Source organism: Bombina bombina, chromosome 2 (genome assembly GCF_027579735.1).
Source record: "Bombina bombina isolate aBomBom1 chromosome 2, aBomBom1.pri, whole genome shotgun sequence".
Lineage (NCBI taxonomy): Eukaryota > Metazoa > Chordata > Amphibia > Anura > Bombinatoridae > Bombina > Bombina bombina.
Window position 1 is genome coordinate 319,314,132 of NC_069500.1, and position 17,519 is coordinate 319,331,650.

The 17,519-nt window shown below is 36.7% G+C and overlaps 1 protein-coding gene across 1 annotated transcript in view; it reads right to left on the minus strand.

The window, feature by feature from the left end:
* Nucleotides 1–17,519, minus strand: part of LOC128648791 (oxysterol-binding protein 2-like) — a 731,192-nt gene that overhangs the window by 90,408 nt on the left and 623,265 nt on the right. The window contains 1 exon segment of the mRNA XM_053701658.1: nucleotides 15,735–15,980. Within this exon segment, the coding sequence (XP_053557633.1) occupies nucleotides 15,735–15,980 (246 nt within the window).

Below are 17,519 nucleotides of genomic sequence, written 5' to 3' on the forward strand. Positions count from 1 at the left end.
CCCCTCTGTTGCTTTTTATCTGACCAACACTTCTTAATCCTACACTGGTTGTCTTCTCTGAAACTGTTTAATTCCTGTTTCTTCAGTATAGACTGATGTATGTTCCCGGGTCTCAGTGTGCTTGTAGGTTTGTAGCAGTAGTCTTGTTAAAAAAATAAAAAATAAATATGGAGCCTCAATTAAAAAGGTTGGACACTACTAATCACTACAATAATGATTTTGAAAAGAAAGAAAAAGGAACAGTTAATCAACAACACACAACACGTGCAAACAAAAACATGAGACTAGGCTTTAGTCACAGCATTTCCACCATTTATCTAAAATTAAATAATGACAATAACAGTTGACGCTACTATTACTGTTCTTAAATTGCATGTAAATTGATATACCGGGCATAATCACACATAACTCCTAATAGGAACATCTGGTGATTTGTTTAGTAGGCAACGCAGAAAACTCCACAAGAGATGTAAATGGAAAAATCTTTTTAGAAGCAATGCACTTGAAAGTTTTACCTTATGTACATATACACATAGGGCTAGAATACGAGTGGAGCGCTAATTATGGCTCTTACGCTCACACGCTAATTGCACTCGACTTTGGATTTCGGATACTACGCGTATTACAAGTTGAAAGTAAAAAGTTTTACCTTGCGTTAACCCTATGCGCGCAAAAAGACAAACTTATAATAATGCTATCGTGTTAATGTATTCCCCCATAGACTTTAATGGAATGCAAAAAGTGGAAGAAAGTTAACACCCTATTCGCGAGGAAACCCGATATGTATTTTCTCAGATGCGCTAACCCAACATGAAATATTAATATTTCACATTCTAATGTTCTTCAGATAAATATATTTTATTTATTCACAAATACATATTTCTACATATATCTGATGTTTTTTTTATTAGTAAATCTATAGCTGTAGATGATTATATATGTGTACAAATATATATAGATAGTAATGTCTATTTAAAAATACAAAGAACATATTCCCAAAGTGAAGAACATTGAAATGTGAAATATTTACAGTAAATATATAGTTAAACACTTTATTAAAAATAAATATTGCATAATTTCTTTTACATGTTTTCAGCTACTTAACTGCAAAGGGCTCCAATGCACACACACACACACAGACATATATATATAATATATATATATATATATATATATATATATATATATATACATATATATATATATATATATATACTGTAAATGTATTTATCTGTTTATATGTGTTTTAGTGTAAATATTTACAATTTAAATGTTCTTAACTTACAGGCTGATGTCCTTTATATATGTGTGTATGTGTTTATACCTATACCTGCGTATCTATTCCTATAGATATATATTATACATAATAATTCAATAATGCGCATTAAGAATACTAAGTTATCATGTGCACTAAGCCGACCACGTTAAGATCTAAATTGAAAAACACAATGCGCAAAATGCATATTTTACATTCCTATGTTATTCCCATAGAAAATAATGTACTTTTTATTATGATATATATATTTATATTTTATATCTGATACTGTTCATGTAAAATACATATATATATACCTATATATCTATTGGAATAGATATGCAGGTATAGGTATAAACACACATATAGAGAAATATATATTTAAGAATAAAAAGGACATTGTCCTGTAAGTGAAGAACATTGAAATGCTAAATATGTATAGTAAATGTACAGTTAAACACATAAATACATATGTACACACATTTATAAACGTACACACATATATAAATATATATATATATATACATACACATATTTAGACATACTGTATGTCTGTATCTCTATGTTAAAGCCCTTTGCAACCTTTTTTTTCCCCCTAACACCTGAGACTTTAAATCTTTGAGCCCTTATAACTTTTCATTGTAATAATTGTTTTGAATATATTTGATCACACAGTGTTATTATGAGTGTAACTGTACTGTGAAATGTATTTTTTATGCTTTTTGTGACACTTTTTATTCCAGCGTGACAGTTAACCAGAGCTCTGAGGTAACACTATCCTGTCACGCAATTAAATTCAATTGTACTCAAGCAAATACGTTTACTTTCAACTTCTAATACGTGCGGTACTTCCTATGCACGTACACACCCGTGATAAACCCGATATTGCTTGCGTGCAACAGTTAGCGCTCCACTCCTAATCTTGCCCATAGCCAGTTATTGGTTATTTCCAGAAAGTATTTTCTTTTGTAACCTATAAGACATATTAGGCACTGGTGTTCTGCAGTCACACTATAAGCAAGAAGCAAACACAGAAAATGATGACTGCCATAACAAAAAAAGAATTATCTTCTGAATTTATGTGGGTAGTGTATTTTGCTTTAAAAATAAAAAGTTATTAAAATGCTTCCAGTATGCCTTTAACCCCTTAGTGACCAGACCACTTTTCTATTTTCTGACCGTTTGGGATCAGGGCTATTTTTACATTTCTGCAGTGTTTGTGTTTAGCTGTAATTTTCCTCTTACTCATTTACTGTACCCACACATATTATATACCGTTTTTTTCGCCATTAAATGGACTTTCTAAAGATACCATTATTTTCATCATATCTTATAATTTACTATACAAATTGTTATAAAATATGATGAAAACATGGAAAAAAACACACTTTTTTTTTTTTAACTTTGACCCCCAAATCTGTTACACATCTACAACCACCAAAAAACACCCATGCTAAATAGTTTCTAAATTTTGTCCTGAGTTTAGAAATACCCACGTTCTTTGCTTTTTTTGCAAGTTATAAGGCAATAAATACAAGTAGCACTTTGCTATTTCCAAACTTTTTTTTTTTTTAAATTAGCGATAGTTATGTTGTAACACTGATATCTGTCAGGAATTCCTGAATATCCCTTGACATGTATATATATATTTTTTTTAGTAGACAACCCAAAGTATTGATCTAGGCCCATTTTGGTATATTTCATGCCACCATTTCACCGCCAAATGCGATCAAATAAAAAACATTGTTCACTTTTTCACAAACTTTAGGTTTCTCACTGAAATGATTTACAAACAGCTTGTGCAATTATGACACAAATGGTTGTAAATGCTTTTCTGTGATCCCCTTTGTTCAGAAATAGCAGACATATATGGCTTTGGCATTGCTTTTTGGTAATTAGAAGGCCGCTAAATGTTGCTGCGCACCACATGTGTATTATGCCCAGCAGTGAAGGGGTTAATTAGGGAGCTTGTAGGGTTAATTTTCGCTTTAGTGTAGTGTAGTAGACAACCCCAAGTATTGATCTAGGCCCATTTTGGTATATTTTATGCCACCATTTCACCGCCAAATACGATCAAATACATTTTTTTTAAAATTTTTCACAATTTTAGGTTTCTCACTGAATTTATTTACAAACAGTTAGTGCAATCATGGCACAAATGGTTGTAAATGCTTCTATGGGATCCCCTTTGTTCAGAAATAGCAGACATGTATGGCTTTGGCATTGCTTTTTGGTAATTAGAAGGCTGCTAAATGCCACTGAGCACCACAATTGTATTATGCCCAGCAGTGAAGGGGTTAATTAGGTAGCTTGCAGGGTTAATTCTAGCTTTAGTGTAGAGATCAGCCTCCCACCTGACACATCCCAACCCCCTGATCCCTCCCTGACCCCCCTCAAACAGCTCTTTTCCCTCCCCCACCTCACAATTGTCACCACCATCTTAAAGTGAATGTAAATTTTGATGCTAAAGTGCCCGGTTTTTAAAAATTAGATTTAAAACAGGGGCACTTTAATTCATCAAAATTTACATTTCACTTGTGTTGTGAAAAAAAAATTACCTTTTAAACTTGACAGCTGCTCCAGCTTCCTCCGGTCATCACAAGCCATTTCTGATGTCAGAAATGATGGATGGGTCATCCTCCAATCACGGATTCCCCCCCCCCCCCGGGGGAATCAGGCTTTGCGACGGGTGGAGGAAGCTGGAGCGGCTGTCAAGAGTAAAAGGTAAGTTTTGTTTCACAGCAGGAGTGAAATGTAAATTTTGATGAATTAAAGTGCCCCTGTTTTTAGTCAAATTTTTAAAAAACGGGCACTTTAGCATCACAATTTACATTCACTTTAAGTACTGGCAGAAAGTCTGCCAGTACTAAAATAAAAGCCATTTTTTTTATTTTTTCTAGCCATTCTGCAGTGTTGGATCCCCCCTTAGCCCCCAAACTCCTTGATCCCCCCCAAACAGCTCTCTAACCCTCCATCTCTACCTAGTTGCTGCCAATTTGGGTACTGGCAGCTGTCTGCCAGTACCCAGTTTGTTAAAAAATACCCTTATTTATAAATAAAAAAATAAAAAACATTTTTCTGTAGTGTAGCTGCCCCCCCTCATATCCCTACCCCCTCCCAGATCCCTTTCCAAATATTTATTTGCCCCCTCTCCCTCTATCCCTTAAGACTTTTCTGTAGTGTAGCAGTCCCAGTCCCACCCGCTCCCGTCCACCTGCGCACCTGGCACCTGCCCTCCTCCGCTCCTGGCACCTGAAAGGAAGTGGAACAGCTATGGGCCGCCCACCTCCCTGCTACAGCTCCCACCCACCAACGATCGGCACCATCGCTGGCCCATGCAGAGAGGGCCACAGAGTGTCTTTCTCTGCATCGGCGGGGTAAAAAGGGTATTGCAGTGATGCCTCAACATTGAGGTATCACTGCAATACCCTGGAAGCAGCTGGAAGCGATCACAATCACTTCCAGAGCTTCAAACAACAGAGGACGTGCCAGGCACATCCTTGGTCCTTAAGTGTATTTTTTTGTAGGACGTGCCAGGCACATCCTTGGTCCTTAAGTCTATTTTTGTGTAGGACGTGCCTGGCACATCCTTGGTCCTTAAGTGTACTTTTGTGTAGGACGTGCCTGGCACATCCTTGGTCCTTAAGTGTACTTTTGTGTAGGACGTGCCTGGCACATCCTTGGTCCTTAAGTGTATTTTTGTGTAGGACGTGCCTGGCACATCCTTGGTCCTTAAGTGTATTTTTGTGTAGGACGTACCTGGCATGTCCTTGGTCCTTAAGTGTATTTTTGTGTAGGACGTGCCTGGCACATCCTTGGTCCTTAAGTGTATTTTTGTGTAGGACGTACCTGGCATGTCCTTGGTCCTTAAGTGTATTTTTGTGTAGGACGTGCCTGGCACATCCTTGGTCCTTAAGTGTACTTTTGTGTAGGACGTGCCTGGCACATCCTTGGTCCTTAAGTGTATTTTTGTGTAGGACGTGCCTGGCACATCCTTAGTCCTTAAGTGTATTTTTGTGTAGGACGTGCCTGGCACATCCTTGGTCCTTAAGTGTATTTTTGTGTAGGACGTACCTGGCACATCCTTGGTCCTTAAGTGTATTTTTGTGTAGGACGTACCTGGCATGTCCTTGGTCCTTAAGTGTATTTTTGTGTAGGACGTGCCTGGCACGTCCTTGGTCGTTAAGGGGTTATAGGGATATGAAACCCAAAAATGTTCTTTTGTTACTCAGACAGAGCCTGCAATTTGCTTCTTTTATAAAATTTGCTTCATTCCTATGGTATTCTTTATTGAAGAGATACATAGGTAGGTGTCTAGAGCACTACATGACAGGGAATAGTGCTGCCATTGAGTGCTCTTACAAATGGATAACATTCTTTCAAAACTGCTGCCGTATGGTGCTTCAAACACGTGCATGCTCCTTAGCATACGTCCCTGCTTTTCAACAAAAAATACCAAAAGTCTAGATGTGCAAAGTTAGTAGAGACATATCCCAATAGACTAAAGGCTGTAATTAAAGCAAAAGGTGGTTCAACAAAATACTGACACAAGGGGGTGATCCTTTTCCCAACTCAGTGATTCTGTTTTTGAATTGTCTTTATTTTTGCCTGACATGTTGGTGTTATATCTTTCACTTAGATGTTATAAGTTGCACTGCTTAACCCCTTAATGACAACTGACGTACCAGGTACGTCATGCATTAACAAGCAGTTAATGAAAATGGACGTACCTGGTACGTCAGTTGTCTAACAGAGTGCTGGAAGTGATCACAATCACTTCCAGCAGCTCTGAGGGTATTGCAGTGATGCCTCGATATGGAGGCATCCTGCAATACCCCTTTACAAGCCTCCGATGCAGAGAGAGCCACTCTGTGGCCCTCTCTGCACCGGTAGTGATGGTGCCGATGGTGCCTTTGCCCAGTGGGAGGAGGGAGCGTGTGCGCGCGCGTGCACGATGCGCGCGCGTGCACGATGCGCGCGCACACGTGCACGATGCGCGCGGGCGTGTGCACGGGTGCGCGCGTGCACGTGGATGCGCGTGCACGTGCGCACATTACCACACTGACACCAATGAAGGAAGGGGAAAAAAAAAGTTAAAAAAAAAAAGTTACATTTTTTTTTTTTTTTTTACATATAAAAGGATCTGGGAGGGGGAGGGGGTGGGGGTATTGTGGGGGGGGCTGCTACACTACAGAAATAAATTTGTATAAAAAATACAAATAAAAGTTATAAATAAAATTTAAATAGTTTGGCCAGTGGGGCCAAACTGGGTACTGGCAGACAGCTGCCAGTACCCAAGATGGCGGTAATTAGGTAGGGGAGAGGGTTAGAGAGCTGGAGGGGGGGATCAGGGAGGTTGGTGTTAAGGCAGGGGTCCATCACAACTAAAATATTTTATAATTTTTATTTAAAAAAAAAAAAAACTCTTTTATTTAGTACTGGCAGACTTTCTGCCAGTACTTAAGATGGCGGTAACAATTGTGGGGTGGGGGAGGGAAGAGAGCTGTTTGGGAGGGATCAGGGGGTGGGATGTGTCAGGTGGGAGGCTGATCTCTAAAATTAACCCTACAAGCTCCCTACAAGCTACCTAATTTAACCCCTTCACTGCTGGGCATAATTCACGTGTGGTGCGCAGCAGCATTTAGCGGCCTTCTAATTACCAAAAAGCAACGCCAAAGCCATATAAGTCTGCTATTTCTGAACAAAGGGGATCCCAGAGAAGCTTTTACAACAATTTCTGCCATAATAGCACAAGCTGTTTGTAAATAATTTCAGTGAGAAACCTAAAATTGTGAAAAATGTAAAGTTTTTTTTTTTATTTGCTCGCATTTGGCGGTGAAATGGTGGCATAAAATATACCAAAATGGGCCTAGATCAATACTTGGGGTTGTCTACTACACTACACTAAAGCTAAAATTAACCCTACAAGCTCCCTACAAGCTCCCTAATTAACCCCTTCACTCCTGGGCATAAAACATGTGTGGTGCGCAGCGGCATTTAGCGGCCTTCTAATTACCAAAAAGCAACCACAAAGCCATATAAGTCTGTTATTTCTGAACAAAGGGTATCCCAGAGAAGCATTTACAATCATTTGTGCCATAATTGCAGAAGCTGTTTGTAAATAATTTCAGTGGGAAACCTAAAGTTTGTGACAAAATTTGTGAAAAAGTGAACTTTTTTTTTTTTTTATCGCATTTGGCGGTGAAATGGTGGCATGAAATATACCAAAATGGGCCTAGATCAATACTTTGGGATGTCTTCTAAAACAAAATATATACATGTCAAGGGATATTCAGGTATTCCTGACAGATATCAGGGTTCCAATGTAACTAGCGCTCATTTTGAAAAAAAGTGGTTTGGAAATAGCAAAGTGCTACTTGTATTTATTGCCCCATAAATTGCAAAAAAAGCAAAGAACATGTAAACATTGGGTATTTCTAAACTCAGGACAAAATTTAGAAACTATTTAGCATGGGTGTTTTTTGGTGGTTGTAGATGTGTAACAGATTTTGGGGGTCAAAGTTAGAAAAAGTGTGTTTTTTTCCATTTTTTCCTCATATTTTATCATTTTTTTTAGTAAATTATAAGATATGATGAAAATAATGGTATCTTTAGAAAGTCCATTTAATGGCGAGAAAAACGGTATATAATATGTGTGGGTACAGTAAACGAGTAAGAGGAAAATTACAGCTAAACGCAAACACTGCAGAAATGTAAAAATAGCCATTGTCATTAAGGGTAAGAAAATTGAAAAATGGTCCGGTCATTAAGGGGTTAATTACAACTGGATAAACAAAAACTGTCAGTTTATTTCAGGATGCAAAGCAACAAAATGTGATTAGTTTCAAGGGGGGCTGATTATTTGCAATACCCACTGTAGTTTGCCTATCTGCTCTATTGTTTAGTATAGATAATGATTTGCACTTCATCTACCTCTGTAACATTAATCAGCACTATTTATGTCCAGTTGCAAAGAGACCTTTTATCTATGAGCCATATTACACAATATTCCTTATAATGTTAGACAGTACACAGTATTTCTATAACATTAGAGAGCACTGCAGTAGCAATAGTATAGAGAGATACAATATTCAAAGCTTTTGATGTGCCAAAGAACATATAATATATAATGCCGAGTTTCCATTTGGGTCATCTGTCTTAATTGAGTTACATGGATAAGCAAGAGAATATGTACTGGTATTGATCAAAATAACAGCCACACAAAAAACAGAGCTTACAATCCCTAAGGATAATAAATATTGACTCAACACATCAATCACACAAGAAATGCTGAAGTCAACGACAAAGGGATAAAGTTATCAAAAGGTCTAACTCAATTTAGAAGACAATTAATAACACTACTTTTTTATGTTATTGAGTTTTCTTGATAAAAGTTGCTTTATTAATATGACGAGATAAATGGTTGATGAATACCCCATACTGATGTATAACATGGGCTAGTGCACTAAAAATGTCTATATTTTCTATCACAGAGATCAAAAACAAATCTCTCATTTTGTCTAAATTTTATTTTACAATGCTAAAATAAGCACAAGTTGATATTTCATTTTGTAATTATATATATATATATATATATATATATATATATATATATATATATTATATTCTACCAGAAATGCAAAGCTATTCCTATCCAGCACTGACCAATCCCTATCTATATAATTGGAATATGCATCCTCAAGAGTGTCAAACCTTATAGCAGCATAAATATGTGAAATATATATAAAATGATACTGTGAAGCAGTCATATACTACACAAAAAAGGAGCATAAAAAGGAGTATTTATTTGGAATAACATAAGGAGGTCATAAACAACAACCTAAAGGATTCTCACACAATTCCTATCATAGTGCACTATGAATATTCCTACCAGCTGGAAAATCATATTAAATCAAAAAATTATTTAACTCATAACAATTGGTTCTAAATGAAAAACCGAATATCTAAATAATGTTGAAAAATGCCTGTTAATAGTCACAGGTTAATATTAAAAGTTCCAGTTCTGTAGTGTAGGAGAGAAATCCAAACAGTTCCTTGTATCAAATTGGATAGACTGAGTGAAAATAGGCCACTAGCAAATAATCTTAGATACCATTGGGTATTATTGGACAACCTGCAGTGTGGTTACTGTTTTCAGCATGTTTTTGCTGTGTTCATGTCAGCAAAATCCGCCGTAGCGGTAAGTATTAACCAGTCCTTGGCAATCAACACCAAACACTGTGTAGGAAAGCGTGTTCCGCCGTAGCGGTAAGTATTAACCAGTCTTTGGCAATGAACAACAACCACTGTGTAAAGAAGCGCGTTCCGCCGTAGCGGTAAGTATTAACCAGTCCTTGGCAATCAACACCAAACACTGTATAGGAAAGCGTGTTCCGCCGTAGCGGTAAGTATTAACCAGTGTTTGGCAATGAACAACATTGCCTAAAACAGGCATATAGAAAAGTAAGATATCGGGATAGGCAGGAAATTCTATATAAACCAAAAGATAAACTGCAAGGAGACACAGTGAGATTCATTGGTACTTACAATGATTCTTGGGTTAAAATCAGAGCAATCTTGCTAAAACACTGGCATATCTTAACTTTAGATAATTCTATAGCGAAGCAAGTAGGCAGTATCCCCCAAATGACAGCAAGAAAAGCCCCCAACCTTAAAGATAAACTAGTGAGAAGCCATTTTCATACAAACAAGTCTGGTAACTGGTTGTTACAATACAAAAGCAAAGATGGAAATTTTAAATGTTCAAAATGTTCAGTTTGCCCCAATATGACCACTGGAAATAAATTAATTGATAAATTTGGTAAGCAGTGGTACATCCAGGGACACATAAACTGTGTAAGTGAAGGAGTAGTATATCTAGTCTATTGTAGCTGCCCCTGTTATTAGGTTGGAAAAACGTACAGAGAGCTAAAATAGAGGATAAAAGAACACAGGAGAGATATAAAGAACAAACTGATTGATACCAGTAGTGTAGCACAACATTTTTTCAATTTTCATAATAGCAATAAGCATGAATTAAAATTTAGAGGTCTACAAAAAAATGCCCTCAGAGAGAGAGGTGGTGATTTGGACAAAATATTATTGCATTGCCGAATGAATGTAAATGGATCTTCAATTTAAAAGCGCTTGTCCCTTTAGGCATGAATGAGGAGATTAATTATGCATGCTTTTTGGGTGAATGAAATAAATCTACTAGTTTGTTGTTTATATTTACTGTTCTTAACCAGACTAAGAAATGGAAGTCAAGGGTTAATTCATGTAAAAAATTCCTAAGTATAGAGTATCTGAACATACTCCATGTATAAAAGATCCATATATGAAATATACCCCATTTTTGCCAAATGGGTTATTTTGTTTATTTAGTAATCAAAGCTGTCATATTAGCAGTTATGTGCTGCTTCAAACTCAATATAATCAAACTTAAAGAGGGTATTTTTTAATCCTTGCAATAGGTTAAACTTTGGCAAATAATAAAAAGTAAATTATATTATGTTATACTGCATTGAAAAGGAGCATTTCTATCTTATAATTTCGGTATTTCTTTACAATTCCGCTTTTTATAACTTTATGTTTAACACCAAAATATGTATCAATGAAAGAGATTTATTGTATTTGTTAAACAATGTTACTTTTTTACCCCAAGTATAATATTAGATTCAACAAAGGCTTCAAGAAAGGGAGGAGTTTTCCTCCGTAACTTTTCTTTAAAGGGAACTTACAAACACCTGTTATTCACTGATTTGAATTTGGAGCCGGAAGAAGCCCCACAGCCTTAGGGGTGAAACGCGCGTAGCTGGCAGGAGTGTTTGTTTGGACACTGAGAGGCAGCGTACCGATTGATGACTGATGTGATTTGGAGGCCGAGAACAACCGCAGATGACAGGTTTATGAAGCGTCTTAACAGCTAATGAGAGGAGCACCCTAGGAATTACCTGTCCTACAGCACTGACAGAAGGGACCTAGGAGGTGCGGCACCGCAACAGTGGGACTCTCTAACAATCGCAAGTATAACCGCTACGGCGGAACACGCTTTCCTATACAGTGTTTATTGTTGATTGCCAAGGACTGGTTAATACTTACCGCTACGGCGGAACACGCTTCTTTACACAGTGGTTGTTGTTCATTGCCAAAGACTGGTTAATACTTACCGCTACGGCGGAACACGCTTTACTATACAGTGTTTGGTGTTGATTGCCAAGGACTGGTTAATACTTACCGCTACGGCAGATTTTGCTGACATGAACACAGCATAAACATGCTGAAAATAGGAACCACACTGCAGGTTGTCCAATAATACCCAATGGTATCTAAGATTATTTGCTAGTGGCCTATTTTCACTCAGTCTATCCAATTTGATATGAGGACCTGTTTGGATTTCTCTCCTACACTACAGAACTGGAACTTTTAATATTAACCTGTGACTATTAACAGGCATTTTTCAACTTTATTTAGATATTCGGTTTTTCATTTAGAACCAATTGTTATGAGTTAAATAATTTTTTGATTTAATATGATTTTCCAGCTGGTAGGAATATTCATAGTGCACTATGATAGGAATTGTGTGAGAATCCTTTAGGTTGTTGTTTATGACCTCCTTATGTTATTCTAAATAAATACTCCTTTTTATGCTCCTTTATGACTGCTTCACAGTATCATTTTATATATATTTCACATTTTTATGCTGCTATAAGGTTTGACACTCTTGAGGATGCATATTCCAATTATATAGATAGGGATTGGTCAGTGCTGGATAGGAATAGCTTTGTATTTCTGGTAGAATATAATTTAAGTTTACTACTTTCCCCTTGCACCAGTGGTCTGATAAGTACTAAATAATTCAGACCACTGTAACCACCTCTTTTATTGGTAATACTGGAAGTGCTGACAACACCTCATTTATATATATATATATATATATATATATATATATACACACACAGAGAAGCACACTCACAGGCGATTTACCACCTGGGTGCAGCTTCTTTTAGCCCAGTAATGCTTTTCACAGAGTAGAACTTTCCTGTAGCATATCAGTCTGATCCAGCCTATTACGGTTAGTCCAGCACCGAAATACAAGGCAATTCCTTTCTGAACAAGGAACACAGCAACGCCAATTGTTTCGGCCTTCATTGGGCCTCGTCAGTGAGGTGTAGCCATATTCCTCTAAGCACACTGAGCAAGGAGTCCACGTCTGGTTTCCCCATTTTTCCCATAGGGAGACTGAATACACACAGAGCGAAGGACACTCACAGGAACGAACAACCGGCTCAATACCATTGATAGCCTGTTTTATGACGATTTACCCCCTCGGTGCAGTTTCTTTTAGCCCAGTAATGCTTTTCACAGAGTAGAACTTTCCTGTAGCATATCAGTCTGATCCCGCCTATTACGTTCAGTCCAGCACGAAATACCAGGCAATTACTCTCTGAACAAGGAACACAGCAACCCCAGACGATTGCTTCGGCCTTCATTGGGCCTCGTCAGTGAGGTGTAGCCATATTCCTCTAAGCACACTGAGCAAGGAGTCCACGTCTGGTTTCCCCTTTTTCCCATAGGGAGACTAAATACACACAGAGAGAAGCACACTCACAGGAACGAACAACCGGCTCAATACCATTGTTAGCCTTTTCTATGGCGATTTACCACCTGGGTGCAGCTTCTTTTAGCCCAGTAATGCTTTTCACAGAGTAGAACTTTCCTGTAGCATATCAGTCTGATCCCGCCTATTACGGTCAGTCCAGCACCGAAATACCAGGCAAGTCCTCTCTGCACAAGGAACACAGCAACCCCAGACGATCGTTTTGGCCTTCATTGGGCCTCGTCAGTGAGGTGTAGCCATATTCCTCTAAGCACACTGAGCAAGGAGTCCACGTCTGGTTTCCCCTTTTTCCCATAGGGAGACTAAATACACACAGAGTGAAGCACACTCACAGGAACAAACAACCGGCTCACTATCATTGATAGCCTGTTCTATGGCGATTTACCCCCTGGGTGCAGTTTCTTTTAGCACCAAAAGGTTAGGAAAAACAGCACACCTTCTTTTTCTTCTGTAGTGGGGCACGGAATAAAGGACTTGCCAGGTCCCTATCAATCCAAGTATAAAGAATATTCCAGCCTCCAATTTTCTTAAAAGACCTTTATTTCACATAGGGTCCTGAGTAAAAAGTTACAACCGAAATACCAGGTAATTCCTCTCTGAACAAGAAACACAGCAACCCCAGACGATCGTTTCGGCCTTCATTGTGCCTCGTCAGTGAGGTGTAGCCATATTCCTCTAAGCACACTGAGCAAGGAGTCCACGTCTGGTTTCCCCTTTTTCCCATAGGGAGACTAAATACACAGAGAGAAGTACACTCACAGGAACGAACAAGGAAAAGGGGCAACCAGACGTGGACTCCTTGCTCAGTGTGCTTAGAGGAATATGGCAACACCTCACTGACGAGGCCCAATGAAGGCCAACTGATCATCTGGGGTTGCTGTGTTCCTTGTCCAGAGAGGAATTGCCTGGTATTTCGGCACTGGACTGACCGTAATAGGCGGGATCAGACTGATATACTACAGGAAAGTTCTACTCTGTGAAAAGCATTACTGGGCTATAAAGAAGCTGCACCCAGGTGGTACATCGCCAGAGAACAGGCTAACAGCGGTATTGAGACGGTTGTTCATATGCATGTATGAACATTTTCAAATTTGTTTGCTTATATTCACCATATTCACTATGATAGATATACGACCTACAAAAGCTTATTAACTCTTTTTTTACTACAAATATTTTACATACTTTGCACAATATTCTCTTGAAATCTATAGGAAATATTGAAAATCTGATAAGATTAGCAATTTAATAAAATGTATCCTACAATTATTATTTCTAGGACTACTGACTACCACTCTATCCGTCTACCAATAAAGCATTTGAATCACTAGTTGTCAGACTGCGACCCTTCAAACACATACAACCCATAGGTCAATTAGGGACGGATATAAAAAAAGTCACTAAAGTGTGCAAACAATGGTTATGTGCAGAATAGCAATATAAAACAGACTTTAAACCCTGTTGCTTTATCAGCTCATTTATAACTGTTACTAACTGGCTCACAAATCTTTCAAGGTTAAATTACAGAAAAGGGAACAAAATAAATAATAAAGTATATTGCCAAGACAAAAACAAATCTAGTAATAATTTATAACTAAAAAAACAAATCAGTGTATAAAATGTTTTTTTTTTAACTGTTTTGCTTCATCAGCCATAGCTATAATTTAGCACACCACATTGGTTGCAAAGAACTATATTAAAATTAACATGAAGATGAGTCCATTGCAAATATTGACATTTTTTTGGCACTGAATAATTTGATATTGATTATATCAACCTTTTATATTGCTTTGGGTGTCCTAGAAATAGTTCACTAATTGATTATGTGTATCTGATGCACTGTTAGGTATCTATTAGTTGCATACACAGTGCGTATGCTGTCGGCATTTATCGATGTCCGCTCGCACTTTGGTAAATTGGCCGCTTAGTATGGAAAAGGTGCTACTAGATGCGTTGTTACACTATCTGGTAACCAAATAGTTAAAGAATATATTTTAATATATTTTGCAAAGATCTGTTGAAGGTCCACCACCTACAGTCGGTTGGATTCATTGCATAAACAAGGACTACATTCCTATGTGCTACATTGTCCTGATCCTTATTTGGAAATTCGTTTGAGCACCAACCAAAAGTCAGACCCTTGTTACCTGTTGACAAATGGATCTGAATCCTAAATTATGAAGCTGATTAAGTTAATACATTCCTACAACAGTTGCAAATCACTGCTCTAAACCAAAACAATCACACAGCAGAATTCAAATTCTTCAGCCCTAAAGTGTTTTATGTTGCTTTCACTAGGCCTGAATATTTCTTGCTATGTCTTAGAAGCACTTCACTAATTTCCATCCATATTATTGTTGACAATATCTAATAGAGAAGAAATGTATTGTATAGTTTTAGTATTGGAGACCTATGTACATATGTGTAATTTAAATTATACAAGAAATTGTTATCTTTGGATTTATTACAATATATTGAAGGAAATAAAACTGAATCCACACACACAGCTCCTAAAGAAATGATCTTTCTACTGTCTAAAATATTCAAAGTTTATCTGCTACTGATTATTCCTCATCTGAAACTCCAAATAGCCATTATGGCAATTTCATCGCTTTGAAGAAAATTACACTATTAATAAATGCATAAAGTATTTCAAATGCTTAGTACAGATGTTTAAAAGTATTGAAGACTACACATAAACACTGCTCAAAAAGTCCTCTCAAGAACAACCAAATATAGTAGATAGCACAGACTACAAGCACATGATTTGCCTATACTGTATATAGTATATGCTATTAGCAAGTTAATAATCTAGACTTATCTAGAAAAATAAATGGCTAAGCACAGCTCAGCTGGTCTTACCTGTTCACATATGGACCTGAATCCTAAATCATCAAGTCGATCAAGTTCATATGTTTCCCCTAGTAATGGGTTAAATGGTTTTGCTATCCGGTGGACTGTGGTGGAGTAGGAAGACACAGAAAAGGCTGCTACAAAACACATTTGTTCGATAGGATTCTCACACTTCACTGCCTTGTCAAGCAGTTCATGGTATTCCAAATCTTCTGTTAGCCTCTGGAGCATGGAAAGTGGCTCGTTAAAATTTACCTACAATAAAACAACACAACTGGATATTATTGAATAACAGAATTCCAATAAAGCAACTGACAAAAGCAATTTGAATAAAGATATTAAAAATATTCTGTAATGTTTATTGATTTATGTATTTTTTACTTATGATGAATATTTATATTTTGATTAGCAGCATTAAAATATATAGCCTTTAAAGAGCAAAGCATACAGAATGTATTTAAAAAAAATATTTTTAATGAACATTCTACCTTACTTGGCAAGATAGATTATTATCTGCTACAATGATTCATGAGAACAAGTTGGCACAAAATCCAATCCTTTCATTGAATATTAAATACTATATTTTGCTACTCATTATTGTAATTAACATATTAACATTTGGAAGCAATCAAAGATGCAAACAGAATATACAATTACAATTACTTTTGCAAGTATTTGTATCAATTAACTACTGTATAATTTGCCTAGATTGAACACATTACAGTATTAACACCGTGTTAGGTATTCAGCATGAATACACCTTTCCAATTTGTGTAATTCAGTATTCATAAGAATGAGTTTCACTAAAGTGACCCTGTAGTCAAACTCTTTATTGATGCAACTTGTCTAATAGGACATTAATGAAATAAATCACTGTATTGCAAAATACAAAAGTCTGCATACAAAGGGCCAGATTACAAGTTAAACTCTAAATTTTTTACTCGCACACAAACTGCTGTGTATTACAAGTTGAAAGTAAAAAAGTTAGCGACCTCTATGGGGCAAACAAGAAAAAACAAAAACTACCCGACACTGCGCTTAACGAAGGTTTTTATTTTTTATTTATTTCTTTTAACCCTCTCTCGCTCTCTTTCATATAGTATCTATATCTATATGAATATATACAGATATATATATATATAATCAATTCAATCCAGAAGGCACTCTCTGCTTAAAAATACCTTTTTTATTTTATTAATATTGCGACCGTGCTAACTTTAGTAAGTATGACAAGTAAAAGTAAAAGTTAACACGACTTATCGAGCGCAAACTACTACAGTTACATTCATAAAAACACTATCTGATAACAATTATTCATATAAATTTTAATAAAAATAAGTTATAAGGGTTCAAAGGTATATGGTGTATGATTAAATGGAAAGGGCTATTTTATATAATAATGTATATACTGTATATATATATATATATATATATATATATATATAGATAGATAGATAGATAGATAGATAGATAGATATAAAAGCAAATTTGTTATGCACTTATTCCTTCAGCCGTAGCTAATCCAGTGCCTGGGTGTCTCCTTAAAAGTTATGCACAAAGTTCTCCAAATGAAAGGGCACTCACAGGACTTGAAAATAGAAAATATCTTTATTGCATATAAATCATCATAAAGTGTCAGCCGACTTTTCAGCTACAATTTTAGCCTTTTCAAGACAATCAATATCGGTTAAAGAAATTTTTCGGCGTGTCCATGCGCCATTCCGTGACATACTACGTGCAATAAAGATGTTTTCTATTTTCAAGTCCTGTGAGTGCCCTTTCATTTGGAGAACT